Consider the following 25,465-nt stretch of genomic DNA (forward strand, 5'->3'; position numbering starts at 1 on the left):
TTGGAAGTGGAGAGGACACCATTTAAGATCACAGCAACATAATGCAGGAGAAACTTCAGCCTCCAAAGGGAGCACGAAGTTGAATCAACATCTCTCAGAGACAATACCACAGATCAGACTTCCAGTGCTTCAGGTGTTCAGGAAAAATGAACATCCACAATCCATAACAACTGAGCAAACTTCATCTGATGATGAAGATCATGTGATGGGATCAAAAGCTCCACAGCAGCCACCTGTGAAAGCTTAATCGACTAATCATAAAGTGTCCCAGTGTGACAGTGAGCCAGTACCCTGAAAACTGAGGCAGCTAAATGAAATTCAGTCATCATTAATCTTTTTATTTACAAATGTTTTTCCTACTGTGACATGTCAAAATGTCCTCTGCGAACACAGCTCATCAGTACGTACTGCGTTGTGTTCTGTGCTGTAAATGTGTCAATAGTGATTCAGTGAATAACAGTAAATAAAACAGAGAAACAAGACACCGCATGTGAGAAAAATGAATGATAATCACATCATATTTACAGAAGTCTGGAGGTAAAACAGTGAAACAATTTTAAATAAAGCAAACACTAACCCCACTTCAAAAAACATGAACTATCCCTTTATTAAGTGCATGCCTCTGACAACATGTTAGATTACAAAGAAAATAGCTTCATATCCTACGGTGGCCCTGAGGCTCAAAACACAACAACATTTCAGAAAACACAACAACAATTGAAATTCGTTGTGTTTTGACCTTCGGGACCACCGTACATTTCTATGAGAACAGGAGGTTTTCTGCTCTTTAAGAGGCTGAGGAAATGAAGCATATGAAATAATCAATAAAGTTACTATGAGTTAACATTCCTGAGCTGATGATCTATGGAGTGTGAACTAATCACATTAAGTCACGGTAACTTGATGAAGGTGACGAGAATGAACGATACACACTGCATTAAATCCTCATCCGTCATGAGTTAAGCTTGACTTAAGTTCATGATTTGTACGCTTGTCATGAAGTGTGACCCCCAGTACTGAAGCCTCCAACTCATGTTACTATTGATCATGACCGTCGCCCGTCGCTGCTGAAACAAGAGTGTAACCTGATAAACAGCTGTTAATGTGGCCAGCATGGTGATCAGACAGCGTGGTCAAAGGTCAGGGGTTGACAAAATGTGTTTGTGTCGGTCGAATTCAGTCGAGTCTCATGATAAAGTTGGCACCGTGTTTGAGTCCCTGTTTGTCCGGATCATCATGTGTTGTTTGTGCTCTGCCCTCATTACACTCCTCATGTTTGCACCTCTCTGTGTGAGTGTGTACGTGACAGCGGCACCATGATCACAAGTAGATGTGAGAATGCCCTGTTAGATAACCAGTATGTGTGAATCTGGTCTGAACTCCACACACACACACACACTGACACACAGGCCACCAGGACGAGCAGTGTGTGTCTTTGTTTGTCGCTGACACACTTATGGACTCCTCCCTTCTCTGTCCCCTATAAAACAGCAGCGGTGGGAGCAGCTCGTCGGGGTTTGCTGACTTCCACCCGAGGGGACTTCACCGTCAGCCTGGGCAAGACCGACCACACCGGCACCATCACCGCCTCCGTCACCGCTGGTCTCTGCAAACCGCCCCGAGCAACAAACAAGCAAGCATGGCTCCCTTTGAGAAATCCATGGAGATGATGCCCTTCAAGCAGAGGAAATGCCTCGGTGAGTCACATTTTTTAGGTGACTCTTTGATGTCTGCATCTGCTTGCATTGAAAAAGTGTAGATGCCGGTTTTAAAAGTGTTTCCTTCATTTCTTTTTAGAAACAAGAAAACATGAAGTGTGCAGCATTCGGTCTAAATTCCCCAACAAATTGCCTGTAAGTTGCTTTTCAATCAAATATGATGCATTTGATCACCAGTGCTCTTGATGTTGTGTGTAATGGAGGCTGATCCCTTGTGTGTTTTTTGCGTTCAGGTGATTGTTGAACGTTACATGCGTGAAAAGACTCTCCCCCTGCTGGACAAAACAAAGTTCCTGGTCCCCTTCGAGCTCACCTTGGGTCAGTTCCTGTGCCTGCTCAGGTAAATTTCTCACAGCTTTTCTCGCCGGCATGTTTTTTCTTCTCCCTTCTCTCCACCATCTCCTCCAAGCTGTCAGATTCACCCTCGCCCACCTTTGTCTTTTTTCTAGGAATAAGATCGACTTGGACTCCACCCAGGCTCTGTTCCTCCTGGTGTCAGAGAAGAGCATGTCCTGCATGTCATCCAGCATGAGGGAGGTTTATTCCCGCTACAGAGACACTGACGGCTTCCTCTACATCACCTACGCCTCGCAAGAGATGTTCGGAGCACCTCGACCGGCAGCCAGGCCGTCCTGCTGAGCCAGAAGCAGATAAAATGAACTGAACTCTGGACCAAGAGGTCAAACTGAGCCAAGCCCAGACTGTTTTTATCCATTTTTTAGCCCCAAACTGCATATCAGCCTACCTCATGAAGCTTTCTGGATTTTTAAACAAAGCAAATCCTTTCAATTCTCCTCTCAAGAGTCTGATGACGTCTTTGTTTTAAACTTATCGATGAGTATTTTCTGTTGCTCCAAAATCAGAAAGCAAACATCCAAATTATGATTTTATCCGCCTGTTACGTGTCTTGACAGGTCAAAAATACCCACATTTGCCCTTCAGTTACCTCAGAAATGTTGAGCTTCGATGCAAACAAACCTGTTATCGCATAGCTGTAATGCCAGTTCAGTGTCAAACCACCAAAACGGGGTCAACATCTCACTGGTAATCAGACTCCTTATGAGCACTTATCTCCCCTTCCTCCTCTCCTTTCTTTTGATTGATTGCCTCTTCATCCTCATCTTCCCTTTTTAAAATGTGAAATTGTGACTCTTGAGGCACTCAATGAAAACACAGATGTCAATTTAATGAATGCTGCTCTGATTTGTTCTGTATCCAGCTGTCGCTGTACCAAAATAAATCTTTTGTCCATGTAATTTTAATTTACTGACTTTGTGTGATTTTTGAGGTTTAGAACGGTTATTTAACGTTACAATATGATGCACATTTGCTCCTACTCACGCGACTTTAAAATGGCTGCAGCTTTCTCTTGCTGCTTGAAAAAATAGTCCTTTCGTGTGTTTAAGTGTCATGTTTTCAGGTAACAGCTGTTTGAATGTCGGATGTTTTGAGGTCATTGAATGGAGCTTGAACGGGTTACAAGTTTTATCTTTCATGTTGAGTTACAACATCAAAAAACTTAAAGGGGCACTATGTAGTTTTGGAGAAGAAATTCAAACTCAGAAGTCTAATATTTACATGAGGAATGAGGTAATAATACAAACTCAGAAATATCCATCCTTTCCATAACTGAACAAACAAGCTGTTCAGAGGAAAATAAGGTCCCCAGAACACTGTTTGAAGCTGGAAAGGTGGCAGGGTCCGCCACATATAAACCAAGTAAAGCAGTATGAAATTGTGTTCTTTAGGGTCAGTTTGTTCATTTAGCTTGTTCAGGCATAAAAAAAAAATCAGTCAGTGAAGATCTTTCTACTCTGATTAAAATTTCTTCCTAAAAACTACATACTGTGCCTTTAAAAATAGACATTATTCGTAACCTTTAAGTGCTTTCTGGGTTGGTTACAGATTTACTTATTAACTTTAATTGCAGCCGAGCGTATGTTAGTCTCTAAATCCAGTGTACAGGTGCCTCATTCCTCACCTGCCTCTCAGAAGCGGCACTCCCTCCACATGACCGTGTTATATAAGCCCGACCCAGTCAACTATCTGCAGGGGTCAGTGTGTCAGAGGGCCGGAGGGATTATTTTTAGATTCACAGTCAGAGAGGACAAATGTGACCCAAAAACACAGAGACAGGGGGGTTAGAGAAAGAGTAAGAGGAGTGACGGGAATCCAGATGAAGAAAAACAGAAGCAGAAAAACAAGGAAAGAAGCTCTCTGTAAACAGTGGAAGAGGAGGGGGAGACAGAGAGGACGACAGGAAAAAGGAAACAGTGTATAAGAGAGATATACAGTGAGGGGGAGAGAGCCAGCTATCTAAACACAGTGTACAGAAACACAGTCATACCTCCGCTCACTTCACGCCACCATGGCCATTCCAGCAGCTCTCTGTCAGTATGTTATCGTACCAGAACAAGAGGAGTCCTGAAGCTCCTGCAAGCTGTAAATTACCTGTTGTGACCACAGATGAGCTCAGTCTGCAACGCTCTTTACATAAACTGCTCCTCATTTAGGCCTCGAGAATGATGCTGTGAATATAAATCATGTTGTCAAGTGGAGTGAAGTGGAGTAAATCACATGTTCCTACACAGAAAAATGATCATTTTGACTGAACTGTAATGCATCTGTCTACTTTCCTGTTTCTTTTTAGTCAAGGCACCACACCTCACAAAATTTCAACCACAGTAATAATGTGGAGAGCATAATGACGTTTAGCTACAAGTTAGACTGCAGGAACCATCATTGGTAACACTTTATGTCAAGGTGCTTGCGTTAAGCATTAGTTTATAGGTAATGAGGCCCTCATTTGTCCTTATAAGATACTTATTAACATTATTTGACGTGATTTAAGAAGTGTTAATAATAGACAGTTGATTTTATTTACTATCAGTGTTATAAACCTCAACAACATGTAGTGCTCATTCCCGATGGGGGAGCGGTGACACATAAGTGAGTTATTAACCCTTAAAGGAAAAGTTCACCCAAAAATTTAAATTCAGTCAATCTACTCACCCCGATCCTGATGGAAATTTAGGGTTTAGGTTTCGTAGTCCACAAAACATTTCTGGAGCTTCACAGCAAAACAGCGTTGCAGCATTCTCCTAAACAACTGAAGTAAATGGGGACTTATTATAAAACGTAAATAAACAACCAAAAACAACATTAAATGGCTCCATACAGCTCGTCTGGCGTTCCAAGTCTCTGGAAGCCCTGAGATCTCCACTGATTTGAAAATCGTTACTTAACCTCAACACCTGTAGACTTCAGACGGGTGCGTGCTAACGTTTTAAACTTTGCAGCTCCAGTGAAGATTTGATCTTTAAAAATGATGTAAATAACCTCTTTTCAAATCAATTTGGGATCTCAGGGCTTCCAGAGACTGGGATTACGCTGGACGAGTTGTATGGAGCCATTCTATGTTTCTTTCTATGTTTTATTTACTTATTTTAAAAAGTCCCTATATCTACTTCAGTTGTTTAGGAGAATGCTGCAACACTGTTTGGCTGCGAGGCTCCAGAAATGCTTTGTGGACTATAAAACTTTATTTGTTGGGAGGGCGAGGGCCTTATTACTTTATAACTGATGCAGTGGTTATCAAACTTTCTTTGTTGACGGTACACCAAAGGGCAAGCCAAAATCTCAAGACACACCTGTATTCATATACGTACAATATAGCCTCCATAACACGTCACTCTGTTCACGTTTATTTTTGGTTTTAGGGTATAGTATTTGCCTCTGTATCATGTATATTGTCAAAAACCTGATATAGAAAATTAAAAACTCATTTATTACTTGTTGTATAATTGTATATTGCAATAATAATCTCTGTTTGTAATGAAAAAATCTACAGCACACCTGGACTTGCTTCATGGCACACCGTTTGGGAACAACTAATTTTATCTCTAGAGGCCTCAAAAAGCCTTCAAATGAAAGCATCCAAGAAGGAAAATTACTCTTGGTTACAACTCACATCCACAATGAGGACATAATCTGTGGTGAAGGATCACAAATAGACTTTATTTTGAAGGGGTCAGTACTGAAAAAGATTTGGGAACAGCTGGTGACAGTGTTTACAGTGAGCAGCAGGCTGTACTGTAGCTGCAGCAGAGACATAAGAAAAGATACGACTACGCAAACCAAACACATTATCTGTAATAACTAATCAGGACACAAGAGAGCGCCTCTGGGCTTTATCAGGGCTGAAATCTGCTGCCACTGTGATAAAAAAAAGAGAAAGAAACCAGCTGGTGAACATCATGTGTACCTGATGCTGACTGATAATCTAGTGAATCAGTGTGCTGAATTTCAATCAGTCTGTGCTGAGCTGACGCATGACACATGAGTCTAACGTGATAATGAGGACTTGTGCTCTGATTCAGGGCGTCAAAAAAAACTGGAAGAAGACCAGGTTTTGGTACCAGGCTGATGGATGAACAACAGTGAGGAAAAATGTAAACATACATGACCATACATGAAGTGAAAGATCCAGCATGTGGCTGTGTTTACATGATTCTTGGCTGTGCATCGATCATTCAAGGTTCACATGGGAGAAGAATCATATAATTGCTACAAATTTACCATCAACTGTTGATGTGCATCTGATTTACATTTCAGTTTCTCATTTGAATTATGCAAACAGACGTCAGAGCAGATTCAGACTAGCTCAGGTTTGAGAACAGTGCAGGGTGAATGTCACCAGTAGCTGACTTCATCTCTACCCTCTCCAATGTGTCTTTAATAAAGCTACAGCTTCCTGTCTTACATTTTTATGATTTGTGCTCGTCTCAGTGAGCCTGTAGTGAATTTCTCGCTTTGCAAATTGTCTCCATGTGTACTCGAAAATGTTCCAGAGAATGTCACAAGTGTCTGTCTCCACCGCTGTTTTCAATTTGCCCTCAGAAATATGCAGAGGCGACTTGTTTCAGGGGCAGATGGCCTTATATGTATGTGCTGCTGCAGTGCTGGCAATGACTCTTTCTGTCCTGCAGAGGGCAGTAGACTGCATTGAAACAATCAAAATGTGGGCATTTCAAAATAAAAGTGGATGACCTCAAGCTGACTCAGTCCTTGACATGACCCTCAATGTCAGATGACTACAAATTAAAAGCATACAACTCTGATTCAGTTCAGATTTATGGAGGGAAAATAATTTTAGTTTAATAGTTTTGAATAAGCAGCTCTTCCACGGAAACCTTCTTCAAATTCAAATCAGCGTTATGTATCATTGAAAGAGATTCAATACAAACTCCACATAACCACAATTCAGGTGGTACAGTATTCCTTTTTATTTATCTGGCAAAATAATAAAAAGGGAAGCATTTGGAAAGAGTCAAAGTTAACAGTCAGGAAATACAAAAATATAGATAAAGCAATTCTAACAGCTGTTTCGATTTATTTCCTCTCTCTCTCTCTCTCCAAATGGGAAAAAACTATATTTCTTTGGATCAACATATAATAATATGGACTGTATATTTATAAGACATCTTTTACACAGGATGCACAAATCCATGATCAGTCCCATCACACTACCTCCAACTAACCCTGTAGAGTCCTTTCATCAGTTTTCAAATCAGCCCCCCCCTCCCCCCATTCATTTATTTATTTCTAATAGATTATCCCCTAATGCACAAAGATGGACTTCCCCTCCCTCCCACCTCCCCCCGAACCCCTCCAGTCTCTCTCTGGTGAATAAGATCACAGCGTCGCCTCCTCGTGGTGCGTCAGGAAGCCTGGAGACTTGCAGCTTTGATGGAGGATGATGCTGTTGGTGGTTTTGGTTGGACTTCTGTCTGGAGAGTCCTGAACATGACGATAAGCGTTGACACTGCTGGTCTCCACAGGCTGCTCGGCCTTCCTCTAGTCCTCCGAGGCCGAGACCATTCCGCGTTTGGACGGGGGCACCAGGTGGTCGGGCAGCGTGGGCGGCAGCTCGTGGCCCTCCAGCTTCACCTTGATGAGGTGGTTGGCTAGGGCGAACTCCTCGTCATCCAGATAGCCATCATGATCCACGTCTGCTAGCTTCCAGATCTTTCCCAGGACCGTGTTGGGCAGCTTGGACTTCAGCATCTCCTTCTTGACTGCGTTGCCGGACACTTTGCCGTTGATGGGAGAGAGGGTGTAGAAGATCTCATCATATGAAGGCTTGTCGCGACCCACCACCCACTCCATCTCGTCGATGCCTTCGCTGGCACCCTCTCCATAGCCGTGACCGAAGGGACCAGTCATGGTTCCCTCGAAGGCTCCTCCCTTGACGATCTGGCTAGGCATGGTGGCCTCTTCCTGGCGCACCATGGCCATGAGACGGGCGATGTCGTTGGCGAGCATGTCCTCCACCGCCTCCAGCAGCTTGGGCTTCAGTACTACGAACTTAGAGAAGTCCTGGCCATTCAGCAGCTCCTGAAGGGATGGGGGGTTGAGAGAAAACAGGAATTGGTGATAGAAATAGATCAGTCGTCAATGGCTACCAACAGGAGTAGCGTACAAGAAGCAGGATTTCCTGACAAACCAGGAAAAATAAATCTCATCCCCGTCCTGGCCCATCCTGGAGGGCAAGTGCAGGAAAGAAGGGCAAAGATGTGAAGAGAGTAAAGGTTGGAAGGTCATTCTACTCTGAACCTTTGTTTCCTACGATTTGTATAACAAACCAAGAAGTCAAACACAGTCTGATGTGTAGGCGGCTCGATTTATCTTCATTTTTTTCTTTAACTCACCTGCATCTTGGCGAGGTTGGGGAAGTCTCCAGGTGAGATCTGGTGCTCCTTCTCGATCTTATGGTAGATCTCTCCCAGGTTGGCTATCAGCTCCTTCTTCTTGGAGTCCTTTCCAAACACACTCGGCATTTCCTTTTTCAGAGAGCTGATGATGTAGGCTTGCACCTGGACACCAGAAATTAAATGGGACACACTTTCAGTTAATATTGTACTGCGCTATTGTAATTACTATAACATTATTAGTTCAGAGATCTTCAGGGGCTTTCTCATGCTACCAAGAAAATGTTCAGTCACTCTTCACTCGAGGATTGTCTGGATGTTTGAGCTTCACTGTGTAGAGTGGTGTATGTGCAGAGTTTGAAACTAGAAGTTACTAGAAGCCTTAAATTAAAGTTAAAGAAAGTTTAAGATGTTTGTACAATTGTGTGACATCACACCTATTTTAGAAGCCAATCAGGGTCCTGTATGCAACTCCAGTATACATACAGAGAATGAGACTTTTCTGGTATGAGAAACCACACCAGGCACAGATATCTTTTAAAGCAGAGTATTTTTGTATGTCTTAAAACACATCTAGGGGATTTTTTAAAGTTAGGAAATTACAAAAAATTTACATTGCAGCTGAGCAGAAATAACACATAATCCCTCTTCTCTTTTCTTCTCTTAAGTGTTTCAAGGTCAGTGGTTTATCAAATTGCTAAAATCTTTGCTCACTTCTGTCTTTGGTTATTTAAGAAACTAAACACAAACACAGTTGTGTAAATCAGATTTTTGTTTTTTGCATAATCCTCCTCCTGTTGAGCGGGAGGACAGGGGGTAGTGGTCAGAGAATGAGGAAGAAAGAGAGTTAAAATAAGAGTAATGAGTAATAACATGAGTTGATGCTTTTCTAGCAGCACAGCTCTATAGATGGCAATGTTGGTCTGCTGGTCGATCCACCACTTTGGACCTGATGGACACATCTCAACAGTCAGACGGATTGGTGAGAAATTCTGTGGCTGCACTGCTGAGGGTTCTATTCTGTGTACGTTTGCTAAAGAAACATCATTTTGTTACGGTCAGCCAAGTTTTTTGTAAACTTTTGCCGTTGTAACTCTTGGAGGTCAGAATCTGCACATTTCAACGACGACATTCCAACGTCCGACTTTGACTTGAACGTAGCATTAGTCTCTTTTCTACTGACCTTAGCGAGTCGAGCTCGTTTGATGAGGTCATTGAGTTTGCGTAGTGCTGCATTACGCGGCAACGACTGGATGTCCAAGAACAGGTCCTGCTCCTCTGCCTCAAACAGCTTTCTGTTGTCTGGGACCAACAGGGGCTGGGCCCAGAATGACCCGATGTATACGCGCACCACCTGGAAAAAAGTTAACACAAGTAAATCATCACTGTACATCAGGTTAGACTTTACTGCCCACACCCACACGAGAGAAATTCTTTCACAGGTCGCATTCATGACACTGCAACGTGGCTAGAATGAGTAAGCAGGCACACAGGATGTGTGACAATGCAATACAGGACAGTGAGGCTGACAGTGACACAACAAAAACACTTTTTAAATATATCAGTTCTTTGTTTCACATCCTGTGGAGAGGCTTCACAATATAATGCACTGTCAAAGTCAATGAATAATTCTCTACATGATCCAAAGGTTCCTCTGGAATCAGTTTATGAATATGGCCCCGGATCAAACATTAACTAAACAGTCAAGGAAACATCATAAGACAAGCTGGGTCACACAGTATCAGGTTATAGGGACTGAGACAGATGGTGTAAGAACTTCCCTTTCATTATCTCCATATATTGGAGTTTTTACACATTTTTTGTTACAAAGACAAACTGAGAACATTAGCTCAATAATATTAAAACCTGTCCAGATCTACCTCGGACTGAATCGGATTGAAATTTTGTCCATTTAAATACTGTGTTGATTACACAGAAGCATATATGTGAAAAACAAATGCTTTTTACCTCAGGCGTATTAATGATTTTTCCCAAAGACCACATCAGCGCTCCGTAGACCCTCATCAGCTGCTGAGTGCTGATCTGGTCTGCTTTGTTCAGCACCACGCGCATTTTGTCCTCGTGGTTCTTCAAAGCTCGGATCACCTCGGAGAACTCGTCTGAGATGTCTAGCTTGTGGGCGTCGAACAGGAGGATGATGCGGTCCACACGCTCTGCGAACCACTCCAGCACAGCGGCGAAATCGTAACCTGGAGAGAGAAAAGTAGAGGGGCTGATTAAAGATGGGAGCTGCACACACACTGCTGTGTCCATTAATGACTTGCTGTGTTACTGCCCTGTTAGTGACTTAACAGTCGATTCACTTGATTTTTTCTCAGTCTGAACTGACTGACACAAGCTCAAAAGAACATTAAAATGTATTTTGGCTGGATAACTGTCTAACATTTGTTTTCCAAAGGGATGCTAAATGGCCGTTACACAATGTGGGTGAGAACAGGTAGTATGTAGATTTAGCATGCAATGTTTTGTCAATACACTTTCTTTGTTGTCTAAATATTGAATTTGACAGTTGCTCTGAGTGTATTTGGAAGCCAGTACTGACATTAATATTTTGGAGTTTGATAGTAACCGTTTCAACATAAAGCAACAATCTTGATCCCTTAGATCCGTTTTTCAAAGACACATTTGAAGCCGGACTTTATACAGTTAAAAAAACTGAACTCGCAATGTGCTCTCAAAACCAGTTTAGCATTTCTGGGATACAATTTCTTGTTAATTATCGGTGGATATTTACATCTATAGGATATATTCACAGTAAGTAAGTTAACCTGGAGCCTCATTTAAAATAATGTTTTTAGATTTGTACTTACTTGATCTTAACATCATTCCTGACTGTGTGCTTATGTTTGATTCATGAAAGATACTGAGCATAAAAAACTTTTCTTAAGCAGGTTTTAAGAATCCTATTTATAACTTAGGCACCTGTGAACTATGACTCTCAAATCAGCTTAAAATGACTAGTCATTTCCTCTCGTATCATTTTGTCTGTTCAGGAATAGCCATGAAGAGAAAATCAAACTTTGTGGAAGACAAGATCACAGCGATGATAGAGGAAATTGAAGCCAGGCAACACATATCACTCAGTGGTGTCAGTCGTGGGTTGACAATCAAAGCCAAACACGCAGCTTGGGAGTGTGTTGCTGCTGCACATTTTTCACAAAACTCATGTAAAGTTTGCCAAAGCCTCGACACACATGGATCCCAATCTGTTATACCTCCTACATAACCAGCTGGTAAATCACTTAAGTCTGGTTTAGAGACTTTGCTTAGAGAGAAGATCATTTCTATATCAGAGTACGGTTCTATAAATAACTACTCATATGTGGTTTTCTACTTAAGTCATACATAAAATCTAAACTGATTATAAGTCTCTTTTATGAATAAGGCCCCTGGATTAGTAATTTCTTTTTATTTCTTTGAGTTTTGAAGGGAGCTTGCTGGTTTGCAATCTTGTTAAATGTGTGACAAACAAATTCTGTGTATATCTGAATTATAAAGATCAGACATGAATCCCTTCACAGTACGTTGCCTGATGTTTCTTGAAGTGATAACTCGACCTTTACATGTTTTGATTCTGGCTTTCCTTGTACGGGTTACTGCACAGTGTTCACTGATATCTCATGCCTATACCGCAGCAGTTCAGCTCTGGAAAGGATCATTTGTCAATAGGTCTCTTAGTGTGGAGCATAATGGAGTCCTTATATGAAACCTTGTTGGTTTGTTAATCAGCTGAGTAAGATTCAATTCAGAACAGAGCTGTTTCAGGCCTCGTCCACACGTACACGGGCATCTCTTAACACAAAGCTTTTTTGTGTTTTGGTCTTTCAAACACACGTTAACAGCGTTTAAGGTCACTGAAAATGGAGCTTCAGGAAAACTCTTTAGGAAAAGACATACACATTTGCTTAAAATTGCGTAATTGGGCTTTTTCAGTGTATATAGCACCAATGGCAAAAGTGAACTCGGGGTATGTGTAATGATATTGGAGCTTACATTGAAAGAATGGATGTTATATTGTGCATATTCAGAAAGACAGGAACAAGCATTGGATTTCTTAAACAGTGCTAAAATGCTCGTCTGGACAGATATTGTTGTTGTCTTAAACCAAAAATACCCGTGTACGTGTGGACTCGGCCTTTGTTAATTTGAACTGTTACAGATTCAGTCAATGTCAATACCACCCGTGATAAAAAGCTCTTATTGTGAAGAGCCTCACTGTTTGCATGGACGGTGATAAATTCCTGCTCTGATCAGACGAGAATCACCAGTGAAACATAAACCAGTACAATGGTTTCCGCATTCATGTCAGTTTGGAGGCATATCTGACATTTTGCATCACTGTTGCACTTACAAACAGCACACACAGCACACTGGTCTGGAGAAATACAAGAGTTCAACCTGACAAAGAGCTCGATGGCTTCAATCAGTCAATAAATTGTGTTGGAGCAGGGTTAATTGTGGGTTCTCTATTCATATCGATCCAATAATGTTTAGATAAGAGCTTTCAAGAGTCAGGGCTTTCTGCACTGGTTACATATTAACTAACTTTACTGAGACAGCAGGAGAGGCATTTGAAGGTAAAGTTTGGACCCTTTTGAAAAAGCCTGACAGCGTGTAGAAATGACCTCTATCAGGGACTGTTTTCAGAAATGTGCCCTATAAACAACAAGCCTGCCAGAAATGACAGATAAAAAAGAAGCAAGAGGGAAAACATTTGAGACAGACTGTAAAGACGAGGGTTGAGATAAAAAAGCAAAAGCATTGCTGGAGTGCAGACATTCACTGTACTACTCACTTCCTTTAGTTATTAGAGAAACAAGGGGTCTAACTCAAATTACATAAAACAGGCCTTTTTCTCTCTGAGCCTCGAGGAGCTGGGGAGGAAGTGAGGAAGAGAGAATTATGGTTTTGATTAGAGTCAGTGGATCATCTGATCAGAGAAGAATGCAGTTGCTCTAAACGCTCATCTCGGCCGTCGGACAATCAGCGCCAGATCTGCTGCACATGCATTCCAACATGGCCGGCTTTTGTCTGTGTCTGAGCACATGTATACAAAAGAGAGACACAGTCGGTAGATGGAGAGTGAGACTAAATGCGACGGTGATATAGATAGATGATGGAGGAGATGGAGAGAGGAGAGAAAAGGGAAAGAGAAAGGGAGAGAAAGATGGGGGGGGGGTAAAAGTGAAAGTAAAAGAAAAATATGAATGTAACTAGAGATGGACACAGAGGATGGATGAAGGAAAACACCCCACGAGCTGAAAGGAGTTCTTGTCCGTTTGTGTCCAAGTCGTCATGTGAAAGTAGGGAGGGATAAAAGGGGAAATTTTAAGTCTCAGATCCCTGTGGGAGGACGCAGAGGACATTTGCTCATTCTTTCTTTAGTCTGTTTTTAACGCTCACGTCAGGGAATCAGTCAGAGAGACAGCTGCTCAAGCTTAGACTTACTTATAGCACATAGCATCAACAACTGCTATGTCTCTACCATGTGCAGTGATACACCCACTCACTTGCTCATGACAGATTTAGATAGGCCTCAAAATCATCTGCCAATCATTGAGAGAGAAGTGGGAGGACCAGGCTGTGGATTTATTTTTCTGGACATATCAGAAAACACATCGTCATTCAAGTCTCCTGGATAATCAAAGGAATAGTTTTAGTTGGGATTTAGATGAGATCCTTACCACTCTCATGTTAGTACAGTAAATATGAAGCTACAGCCAGGACCAGATTAGCTTATTTTAGCATGAAGACTGGAGAAAGGGGGCCTTGTTTTTACTAAACTACAACCAACAACCGTATCAATGTGCAGAAGGAAGGTGCGTCTACTCGAGGACAAGAGGCTCATGCTTGTAACAGCATCGGATGTAAACATTAATGGTGCCTCCTCAGCCACGCTGTAATGTTAGCTAACTGAGTTTGCTAGCGTCTGGTCCATGAGTAGATGCATGCTTCCTTCTGTGCAGTGATACAGAGTGAAAACAGTTCCTACATTAAACTGCTCACAACAAGGTCTCATTGTCGTGAGGATTATCATTTTATACATGTGTTAATTAGTGAGTTTAAAAGGTACTTTTGATTTTGTGTTTCGTTGAGTTTTTATTTGTCGGCTAGCTGTTTCCAGTCTTTATGCTAAGCTAAGCTATGCTATTGTCTCTAGCACTAGCTTCGTATTTAGCATAAAGACATGAGAACGGTATTAATTTTCTCATCTAACTCTGGGCAAGAAGTCAAATAAGTATATTTCCCTAGACGTCAAACCTTGTCATACACTGCTACAGAGCTATGTTATGGCCACATGTTCTAGAAGTTTCAACAAAGCTTCTGAGAGGTCTTTTTTCCCCCGTCAGCAAAATTTGCTGAATGCCAATGAACATTCAACGTTCACGTCCGGTCATCAGCAGTGATTGTGGGAAAGCCGCCAACTAGTTCTGCAAATTCAGTTTCATTATAGTTTTCATCACTTCATGGTTCATAAAGGAAGAAGCACTGAGCCATACTTGCTGACTCAATCAAAAATAAATCCACTATCAGAGTATTATGCAATGAAAAAGGGTGGTGTCCATGTAAGGACAACTATATTTCATTGTTTCTGAATGTAAAGCTCATTTAGACCTGTAGTAGTACAGGCAGTACTAGTATGCAGAGCACCTCCACACGCGTGCACACACACACACACACACACTCACACACATGCCCGTCACACTTCAGCAGCACAATCCAATCGGTCCTGTTTATATATGCCACAGTCAGTACAGTATGTCTGGGTACTACAGTATTGTGTTTATACAGAAACAGTTACGATGATAATGTGTGTGTGTGAGAGTGCGTGTGAGCTTGATAAAGAGTGTGTGTCTTTGACAGTAAGACTGTATAAGTATGTATGTACAGAAACAAAACTGTCTGAGGTATGAGGCGTCAGATTTCCTCTGCTCCTCCTCTCTGTGGACAGGGTCACTTCGACATGAACCTATGTTTTCATTCACACACACACTTTTTCTGGTTTCTTATCAGATGCCACTTATTTACGCTTGTATGTTTACAGTCGCATCTTTGGCCTTTTCAGTGTCTTTGGCAACCATCCGTACTGTGTCTGTTTCTCCTATGGCTTCTTATAAGAACAGCAACTAACAAATACTTTCATCTATAAAAAGGTGCAAAATGCCTGTAAAAACCTCCTGGGAAAAGTAATGACTTCAAATAGCTTGTTTGTTGCACCAAAAAGTCCAAAACTCAAAGATTTTAAATTTATAATGAGAAAAGTAGCAAAAATCAAAAAGAAAAACTGTCTTAAATGATCAAATAATTATCAAAATAGGCTGACATTTAAGCTCTACGTCATAGTTTTCATACTGCTGTGTCTCGTGGGAAATCAGTCTCCAAAGAGCAGATTAACTGACTGTGTACGAGCTCTCTGTCCAACATAAGCGGCATTGGGGGGGTGGGTGGGGGCAGTCTTGGGAAACTCTCTGCAATGTTTGCCATTTTACTCCACATCCTTTCTCTAGAGTACACAGAAACCCTTCTGCATGTATGTGCGCTTCCTCTTAAAGGGGCTCAAGTCAGGTAAAAAAAGCAGAAGCTGCATTCAGCTCCACTGTTACCTTCTGCTCTGCATTCTGTCACATCATCAAAAGTAAAACTGTGGATGTGGCATTTCAGAAGTGACCCTGCAGGTCACAGAACCGTGTGGTGAAATGGATAAAATTATGAATTGATTTATTTCCACAGAGCACAGGGAAATGACTCAGATATAAAGTGATGAATGAGGGCACGCAGCTACATAGCGGAAATATTTTCGACCTCTTTTAATATAACCCTTGCTACAAGCTGAACTGAAAACAGTAGGAAAGTAAAAACCAAAAAGAGGGAAGGATGTGAAAGAAGACGGTGCGACAGGAAACCAAGGTGCAGAGACAGAAAATGAAATTGAAGGGCTTTGTGCCTTCTCTTTGCTACTTTCAAGCTGTGAAGGCCTCCAATAGATTTACATGACCTGTTTGGTTAGCGCTGACCTGAGGGTGTTAAGAGTTAAATACGGGTTTGACAGCGCTATGAGCCGGACTGCTGGAGTTGACTTTGTAGAGCGCATGCCAAACAGAAATACCAGAGTGAGACTTAAGGACAGGAAGAGCATGTAGGTTGTTTTATCATGTTTCCTTCTTATATTTGAACATGTGGCTTCCTGTGGGTTTATTTTGCATGCACGGAAGGCTCTCTGTTTAGCAGTATTTCACACTTTTTGAGCAGGCTGGGCGTGGTTCTGTTAAACAGTAGTAGTACTAGTGAGTAGATGAGTGAGCGAGTGCTTAAAAAAAATGGAGGTGTTTACGTCAGACAGACCTCTGCTTATCCTCTGTTTCTCCCCGGACAGGATTCCAGGAGTATCGATGATACTGATGCTCTCCAGGACAGGGTTAGGCATCTGGGCACACATGAACCTGGGTGAGAGAAGAGACAGTGCAGAGGACAGGGAGGGAGAAACAGAAAGTAAAAGAGAAAGAGAGAGTGGGTAGAGTGTGGGGTGTAGGGGCAGAGAGGGAGGGTGAGAAATACCAGTCGGGTGAGTGTTTATACATAAGCTTGGCATTAAACAGACATTATTTTGGAGGTTTGCAGTATCAACCTTCATGCTCTCAGGCACTAACATTAGTGAAACACCCTTGCTGGGAAAGATACACAACTAAAACACAAAGCAGCAGTGGGAGGAAAGGACAAATGTGGGTTTCACGAGGTCCGTGCAATGACAAATTGTTCATGTTGATATAATTAGTTGATAATAGTAGGTAACATTTAAAATAATAGTGCCACACAGCACGTCAATAGGGTTGTTCTGATACCTATACCAGTATTGGAAGAGCCTCAAAAACTGCCCACAATGCAGGAAATTCTATTGATGAGTGAGGACGTCTATGCACTGATATGATACCACTTAATTTATTTATTAGAAACAGGACCCAGCTACCTAGACCTAGCTTACCAGTAGCGTCCTGTACACCTGTAAACAACTTAACTGATTTATTTTACTGCACAAGTAGCCAATATCCATAAACAACACAACAACAGCAAATTTAAAGTAGTATTAAGCCTTTTGTAACTCAGTGGCTGAGTTGCATTTTGGGTAATGTAGGCACCAGGTTTTGAAAAGCAGACCACTGTTGGACTCAATTTAAAAACAAATGATCAGAATCGATACAGTAGAACCAGAGATAACATCTTTTATTTCCATACTTTCTTCTTCCTTTTCAAAACCTGGTAATCTGCCTCCTGACAACATCGGAGGCAGATTACATGCAGCTTCCTCTGGAGCCAGCCACTAAAGGCTTTATACCATTTTTTAAAATATATATATGCTGTAGTACTCCTCACAACCTGTAAACACTTAAAGTTGGTGGAATTACCCTTTAAGTCCAAGGTGACTCTTCAGATTGCTTGTACTGTCTGACCAAGAGTAAATAAATGTAAGATATTCAGTTTAATATCACAAGAGACAACTAAAATCCCGTAATTTTTAAGCTGGAATGTTTTTTGTTTGAAACTGCCTTAAATTAACTTATTGATTAATTGTTTCAGCTTTTGTTCAAGATTCAAGATTCAAGATTAACTTTATTGTTGACATGTTTTTACTAATAAAACAGTACAGGACTACATGCTCATAGTCAGGTTTATGTCAGTGTGTGTGTGGGTGAACGGGTGGGGTGGGTTTCTTGTTGGAGGTCACCATTGATGTAAGAATGTAAGGGAAACACTTGGACAATACATTAAAAGTTATGAACTGCAGGCCTGAGTCATTCCCAACGCAACATAATTCAGTACACAATGGTCTCCTTGAAGCCGGGTTACTGGTGTTTAAACTTTAAAAGGGGAACGCTGCTCTCAAGACACACACACACACACACTTTCACACAAACACAGACAGATATACACACAGTATAAAGCGAGTGAGGATGAGTGGTTTTGCATAAACCCACGACGTCCCACTCAGGACAAAGAAGGGGATTGTTAAGAAAGCCCACAGCTCAGAGTACTACTTCTCGCTCTGCTGCCCTTTTCACTCAATCTGAACCGATACTCCCAACATGAGCTCTGAGGCACCGGGTCATAAGACCAGGAGAACCGTGCTTTTACATTCCTGCTGCAACCACACTGAGGGTGCACACACACACACACCAAACCCTAACAGAGATCCCATACCTCACGCAGGGAGGAAAAAGGAAAAATCCAAGGACAATGAACAAGTCAAAGAAATATGAGAGAAGGGAGATCCTCTGAATAGTATAACATTACAGTAACAGTGACTGCCAACGATAACAAACATGCAGATCTTTCCACTCCCTCTCATAGATGATGGCGTATGATATCCTGTTGGAATTTTGGCAAAAGGTTTTCCATTGAACTATCTACCCCTACATTTTCCACATAGAGCTTGTAGGAAAAAATGCTCTGATGGCCTCAAGCAGGAATTCTTAGAAACAGAGGACCCTACCAGGAACAGGGGCCCCAAGAGCCCTGAACTGAGACCCTTCGCTATAGGATTATGTCTCGACAAAGTGAGAAACCCATCCTGGCTGTGAGGCCGCTGTCCTGGCGTGAAGACCACGTCAGACCCCCATGTGATTGGAGGTCAGACTCCACCTCCTGACCTATGACCTCCCCTCACATCGTAACCTCAACTTCCTGCAGAGAAGAGGAAACAGGGCGGCTGTTGCTAGCACTGAAGATGTGGACAGGGAAGTCACAACTGTGTCACTTTTCCACGTTTGCTTCCTCTAAAATCTTCCCTTGTGTGTGTGTGTGTGTGTGTGTGTGTGAATAAATTATATACATATCTTATATATTTCTATCAAAACACGACGTCCTCAAGTGTATTTGTTGATGAGCTCTGTAAGGATGCATATGTGTCAACCACTATCTCTGTAAAGTGCAGAGTCAGTGTCCCGGAATAACAGGCCATGAGCAGGACAGGACGGAGCTGGACAGTGTGGGCCGGGGTGGGCCTGTGCGGAACTTAAGCTTTGCTGACTAATGGTTTTACTGAGTAATGGCTTACAGAGAGCAGAAAACACACTGAGGCCCTCCGACTGCAATGGTATTTTAACTAGAATGCAAAAAAAAAAATAGGCAGGTTTATATGGAGGTGGAAGAAGTCACTTTTCAGGAAACATATGTGGTTTAGACCTTCTGAAACCAGGCTTGAAAAAAAGAAATTAGGGACAGACTGATTATCAGGGCTGATAATCAGCTTTTTGCATTTACTGGCTCTCACTTTTTTGTGTCCAATTGGCACTAAAATAAACTAGAACTGTTCCGATTCCGATACCAGTACTGGAAGTGCCGCCAATACTGCCGAAAATGCAGGTATCGATATCAGCGAGTCGTGAGTCTATGCACCGATCCGATACCACGAAATTCAGATGCAGCTTCCTTTCTCTGTCTGTAGTTATCACTCAATGTCCCGCCCACAACACTATTTGATTGGTTACACGTCACAACTAATAGCCTTTCAACACTGAAAAATATGAATCTGCAAAGTACCTGGTAACTAAAGTTATCAAATAAATGTAAAGGAGTGGAAGTATAAAGGGAAGGATCCAGGAATGTTTTCTCTTTCTTTAACAAAGGGTGTTTTTTGACATTATCATTAATTTCTCAGGGAATAATGCAAAGGTGTATTTAGGTAGCTGTAATCTGAGTGAGTACAATTTCTTGCAGATCTGGATTTTAATTTTTTCAGCCACTGTACCGTAATAAATAGGGATAGAGACCTTCAAGTGACGCCAATATACAGCTGAGAAATGGGGATTCAGAGAGATATTAATAGTTTTTCCAAACAAATATGATGGATCATATCAGCAGCTTCACGCTTTGCAAATGTTTTAAATCTTATACCCAATGAGATCTGCTGAAATTATGATTAAGCAGTTATGGGTGGTTTGAAATTTAGAGTGATACAGGGCTTTGTAGTTTGATATTGAATTATGCTTGATTGAAATAATAGGAACTGTTGGGCCTTGGTGGATGTATTCACTCTACTGAGTGCCATTCTAGTTTTACTGCAAATGTATATCAGTACCAAAAATCAGTCATTAGTCTCCGTGATTACTAATAATTTGTATTGGCCCTGAAAGAAACATATTGGTCGATCCCAATAAAAATAATGGAAAAATGGTGAAAATTAGCAAGCTAGTAGACTACACCAAATCCAAGAGCAAACTGTATGTGTATGCATCAGATGATTTCTGTTTACTCTCCTCATAAATAACTGATTACACTGAGGGTAAGTCCTCTCTGAGGCTGGTAGTTAAAGGCTAATCTGCAGGTTGAATGACTATGGTTAAAGAGCGACACACTGGAGCTGCCATCACGCTTAACAAGGTGTTGTGTGCCCCCCTGACATGGTATTTTCTCCTCCACCTTTAAATCAGGTAATCAACTATCTGATCCTCACTATCTCCAACCTGCTTTCATGAGCAAAAACACATTCAACCAACAGCTGAGGGCCAATCCAAATACTTTTGGCCTCCTGAGGGGAAAGTGGAAAACTGGCCCTGTCTGGGCCAAAAACAGCCTGGTTCCAAATGTTTGCCTGGATCTGGTTCTTGACAGAAGTTTTATCAACAGTAGGCCTGCTCGAGGCAAAGTGCCATCACAACTGATTAAATATGTACTGGGTCGACACAAACACAAAGCTGTTCAAACAGATTGTGCACCTGCTTTTCTCATCCACACATATTCTGCTATGTACGATCATGTGAGCCAAAGTGTGACCTCTCCAGCCTGAATATGCTCCTGAGACAAAGATGCAGACTGAATTCAAAAGAGAACCACAGGTCCCATGATACCACAGGATTGTCTCCAACAGTTTGACAAATTATGCTACTATGGACAATAGCCTTTGTTTATCCACAATCTTATCTGGTTTCCCCTCAAGCCTGTAATAAACTCCAGAGGGGTGAATCGTGGTCTATGAAGTCAAACACCTCTACCCCCCTTCAAGTATTATCTAAACTGCATGACTTTATGTTCCTCAGTTTGACTGATGCTGTTTGGCAGACGCTTCCACTCATTCAAGATAAGGCAAACACTCCACATAATTAAGGGAAGGGACCTCAATAGAAAATATGGGCAATCGGCCTAACTGTGTGTCAACTTGCAACATATGGCCAGACAACCCACTTGATAATCTGAAGCTAATAACAGATTAAGATAAACACTGTCCACAAGTTAATTTGTGTGTTCTTTGTCCATCTGTTTGGCTGGCTATCCCTCTGCAGGGTGACACCACACGGCCACTGCGGAAAGAGGAGATATATTCCCACATCCTCTACAGGAAGTGACACGATCAGCGATTGGATGTTAGTCATCTGATGTCATCACAATAGCTTGGCTTAAGATGTTTTAGCTTTCACCAAGCATCGTCACATTGGCTCTGACTCATAGTGCCTTGCTTGTGCAGTCTCACCTTGCACTCTTTGTTTGAGAGAAGCTAATTTCATAATCTCAATGATTCACTGGTAGAGCCTGAGCAAAACACTGGATTTTGGGGGGCTAATCCTGACACCAATGTCAGGGAGAAAATAATTCTGATACATATATCAGTTGATTTTCTTATGAAAACAGAATATATGCATAAACACACAATTTTTTTTGCAATAATCCCTCAACTGTGTTTATCAAACACAAGTGCAGGCAGGATATTTACAGTTCAACAATATACTTTATTGTCCTAAATGACAGTAAACTGCACTTGATAATGAATAGTTATAAAGCCTCTTTTTCTACATAATGTTCTGGGGAAAAAAAGTTTTCATATTGGTGCATATTGCACAATATACTTACAGTTTTTGATATATAATAGGCCCATATCATTTTATATTATCACCTGATCAAATTATCAGTTGGGCTCTTGATACTGGCAGTCTTTCCACTGTCCTTCTCTGATCTCTCTTGGTTTCAAAGTACATCACCAACCAAGCTTTCCCTCTATACTATTTGTCTGTTTCACTTTCTCTTCTGCTCTTATTTTGCTGTTGGTGTTTTTGCCAGGTGTTTCCCCCCCACCTGAGCAACGCTGTAGTTCTGACTCACTACAGGGTTTTTTTCCATGAGAACATTTTGACTTCAGGCTGAATTACAGACTTAAGTGTCAGTCCAAGTGATTCACAAAACTTCAAGAAGTGCAGTGGGAGTTTCCACAGAACGTCTAGATCATCCGGCATGTGGATCAAAATCCAATGAGCTGAATCATGTCTTGACACTAACTATAACCTTAGTGAACAACTGCTGACTCAATGAAACAATACTACAGGAAGAGACACAGTCACACAAAAACCTTTAACCCTTTGTGATAAGATTTCACAAGGCCTACGCACAGGTAGGGAATAAGGGAGTTGGCTCGTCGGCTTTTACTGATGAAGTAACACTTATATGACCGGGGGGTACAAAACTTATGGCACCTACATCCGAGGACAGGACAAGGTCAGCTTGTTGCCTAGCAACATCACCTACAACTATTTCTATACTCAAGGGGCCACATTTGACACTGGGACAAAACGATCTGTCACCAGTGACCCTGCCGGACGGTATTGGTAAGGTGTGCCTGATCAAGGGCAAGTTGCAATGTTAATTGGTAGGTTGTGGTCCAAAGTGAAAGAACTTCATACTCAACGGAGTAAGGCGTTGGAAAGCACCTTTCCTGTCATTTGCTTTGGCATACACCATTGACACTTAACATCCACATTCTCTCAGGGTGATGAAAGACACTGGTGGGAGCATTGTGCAATAGCACACCTTGAAAAAGAGTGGTAACAAGTAAAGACTTGTATGTAGGCCATTTAAATCATGGGTGATGTGTTGTTATGACACGTCTCCTCACAACCAGCTGTATTATAAATGACATTTCAAGACAAGCATAACGTAGATATTGATATTAATCCCATTCACACATTAATGAATAAACGCAAGGATCAGACCCTATAATCCTAGTGCATTACATAGTTCACATTGCTCAGTTTAAGCTCTTGGATGTGGTCTGGGGACTTGGCAGTGGCTTTACCTGTTGAGGAACGCGTTGCCGAAGGCGTTGAGTTTACGGAAGGGCTTCTTGGGGTCGACAACCAGCGCGTTACCCGGCACCACCCCCTCCTGTTCACCGTGCATCACCGCGATGAAAGAGTCCGTGGTCGGCTCGGGGCCAATCCGCATACCGGGGAAGTCCTGTTCCATGAGGTGCCGGATGAATGTAGTCTTCCCGGTGGAGTACTGACCCACCAGGAGGAGCATGGGCTTGTTGTCGAAGTCGGCATCTTCGAGCGCAGGAGAGTGGAAGTCGTGGAACCGATACGTGTCCTCCAGCGGGAACAGTTTGGTCCGGTAAAGCCGCCGTAGCCCCTCCGACACGTTCTGAAACAGCTCCGGGTCCTTCTTCATGTTTTTCCTGAACATGCTTGCTGATTTTTGACACGACTGGTGCCGGCCTCCCCTTTGAATAATTAGCTGTTTTTACTGGTGTGGCTTCTCTCACACCGTCAACAGAGTAGCTGCCTGCTGGAATGAAGCGACGGCTGGGCGAGGTCTTGGGAAGTTTTTTGTCCCCACCCTCCTCTTCGCTAGCTAGCCACACACTGCGAGGCGCTCATGCAGGGAGGACTCCCACTCCGGCTGACGTTGGCAAACCTGATACAGTCAGCCACAGTCCACCACGAACACTTAGCTCTAGATAATCTAGATATCGCCTGATACTACACGGCTCCGGCTGTGAACCCGTTTAAAACTCCTCTTCGCAGTCGGCTAACTCGCTTAGCAACCGGCTGTCAGTTGGTGAACCCACCGAAGAAGGCTGGTGTACGTATACCGGAAAAAGTCACGCATTTTTCACAATAAAAGCATCAACGCTGCCAGCTGGTCGTGAAGGATGTTTATAGCTCCTAATTTTAAAGAATCCACAATTTCTCAGTATATATTTATTTGCAATATCCTTCACATGTAAAGGACGACAATGTTATATTAATTCTCAATTTACACTAGGGGTCGACTGATATGGTTTTTTTGGGGGGCTGATACTGATTATTGGAAATCAAGGAGACAGAAAACCGATATTTGGGACCGATATTCATTCGCAGTAAAAATGAATCTTTTTGTGTCAAAACTTCTAACTACCAGTGATGAAATAAATTGAGCACAATTTACTCAAGCACCCTTCTTAAGTATAATTTTGAGGTACTTTATTTGAGTATTTCCATTTTCTGCTACTTTATGCTTCCTCTCCACTACATTTATTTGACACATTTAGTTTCTAGTTACTTTGCAGAATCAGATTATTTGATTGTTTATAGGCTCTTAATTATGACGTGTTACCAATCAGATATTGTTGTGGGCAGGACATCATGTTGCATCAGCGCGACAATAGCACATTTTTAAATTAATTCATTTTATCAGCTATCTGACAGAAGAATTACAGACACAGATAATCGGAAAATGCTGAATATCTGCCCCGATAATGGGCCAGGGCCGATAATCTGTCTACCCATACTGAATACTTTCACTCCACTTCATTTATTTGATAACTTAAATAAGCAAATTCAGATCATTTAGTGCTGATTGGCTACTACTCGTGGCCCTGATAATCTGCCAGACCGATAATCAGTCTACCCCTCTTTTACACAGTAATATTGTGTATTTTCCAGCCACAATGTTTCAGTTATTGACCCTCAAAATATAAACAGTTCTATTTTATGGGTATTAAAAAGAAAATATACACATGAATTGACCTTTTATTATAAAAACATAAATAATCATGTATTGATTATCTGTCTTAGGCCAAACATCCTTTCACAAATACTTTTTTCCATACTGAGGTATTTAAGTTTCTATGTGATATACTTTGTCTTGGCCTATGGAAACTATGGAAACTCCAAGCATCCATTCAAGTCAGTGCAACTTCCAGTAACTTTTTACCCTTACCAGAAATGGCCCTTCAGGGTTCAAATGTGGTTTCGGTTTTCATTGGCTGTATCT

The 25,465-nt window shown here is 41.8% G+C and overlaps 2 protein-coding genes across 2 annotated transcripts; one reads left to right on the forward strand and one right to left on the reverse strand.

Moving 5' to 3' along the window:
• Nucleotides 1-1,519: 1,519 nt before the first annotated feature.
• Nucleotides 1,520-2,980, forward strand: map1lc3cl (microtubule-associated protein 1 light chain 3 gamma, like). Its single transcript, XM_073486664.1, has 4 exons — nt 1,520-1,697; nt 1,798-1,853; nt 1,952-2,058; nt 2,168-2,980. The coding sequence occupies exons 1-4, from the start codon at nt 1,640-1,642 to the stop codon at nt 2,355-2,357; spliced, it is 411 nt and encodes a 136-aa protein (XP_073342765.1). The 5' UTR covers nt 1,520-1,639; the 3' UTR covers nt 2,358-2,980.
• Nucleotides 2,981-6,979: 3,999 nt separating this feature from the next.
• Nucleotides 6,980-24,278, reverse strand: ehd1a (EH-domain containing 1a). Its single transcript, XM_073486663.1, has 6 exons — nt 23,505-24,278; nt 16,793-16,890; nt 10,397-10,638; nt 9,612-9,782; nt 8,429-8,593; nt 6,980-8,114 (listed from the first exon to the last, which is right to left on the reverse strand). Exons 1-6 carry the CDS (start codon nt 23,891-23,893, stop codon nt 7,575-7,577), a joined length of 1,605 nt encoding a protein of 534 aa, XP_073342764.1. The 5' UTR covers nt 23,894-24,278; the 3' UTR covers nt 6,980-7,574.
• Between the last annotated feature and the right edge of the window lie 1,187 nt (nt 24,279-25,465).

The sequence above is a fragment of the Pagrus major genome, chromosome 18, assembly GCF_040436345.1.
Source record: "Pagrus major chromosome 18, Pma_NU_1.0".
NCBI classification, from domain to species: Eukaryota; Metazoa; Chordata; class Actinopteri; order Spariformes; family Sparidae; genus Pagrus; species Pagrus major.

Excerpts from the sequence above, each read along its gene's own strand:
- ehd1a (XM_073486663.1), bottom strand. The coding sequence starts at position 23,893 with ATGTTCAGGAAAAACATGAAGAAGGACCCGGAGCTGTTTCAGAACGTG. Across the intron at positions 10,639-16,792 it reads GAAACAGAGGATAAGCAGAG|GTTACGATTTCGCCGCTGTG; the intron begins GTCTGTCTGACG and ends TTCTCTCTCCAG. Across the intron at positions 9,783-10,396 it reads AAATCATTAATACGCCTGAG|GTGGTGCGCGTATACATCGG; the intron begins GTAAAAAGCATT and ends ACTTTTTTCCAG.
- map1lc3cl (XM_073486664.1), top strand. The coding sequence starts at position 1,640 with ATGGCTCCCTTTGAGAAATCCATGGAGATGATGCCCTTCAAGCAGAGG. Across the intron at positions 1,698-1,797 it reads CAAGCAGAGGAAATGCCTCG|AAACAAGAAAACATGAAGTG; the intron begins GTGAGTCACATT and ends ATTTCTTTTTAG. Across the intron at positions 2,059-2,167 it reads CAGTTCCTGTGCCTGCTCAG|GAATAAGATCGACTTGGACT; the intron begins GTAAATTTCTCA and ends TCTTTTTTCTAG.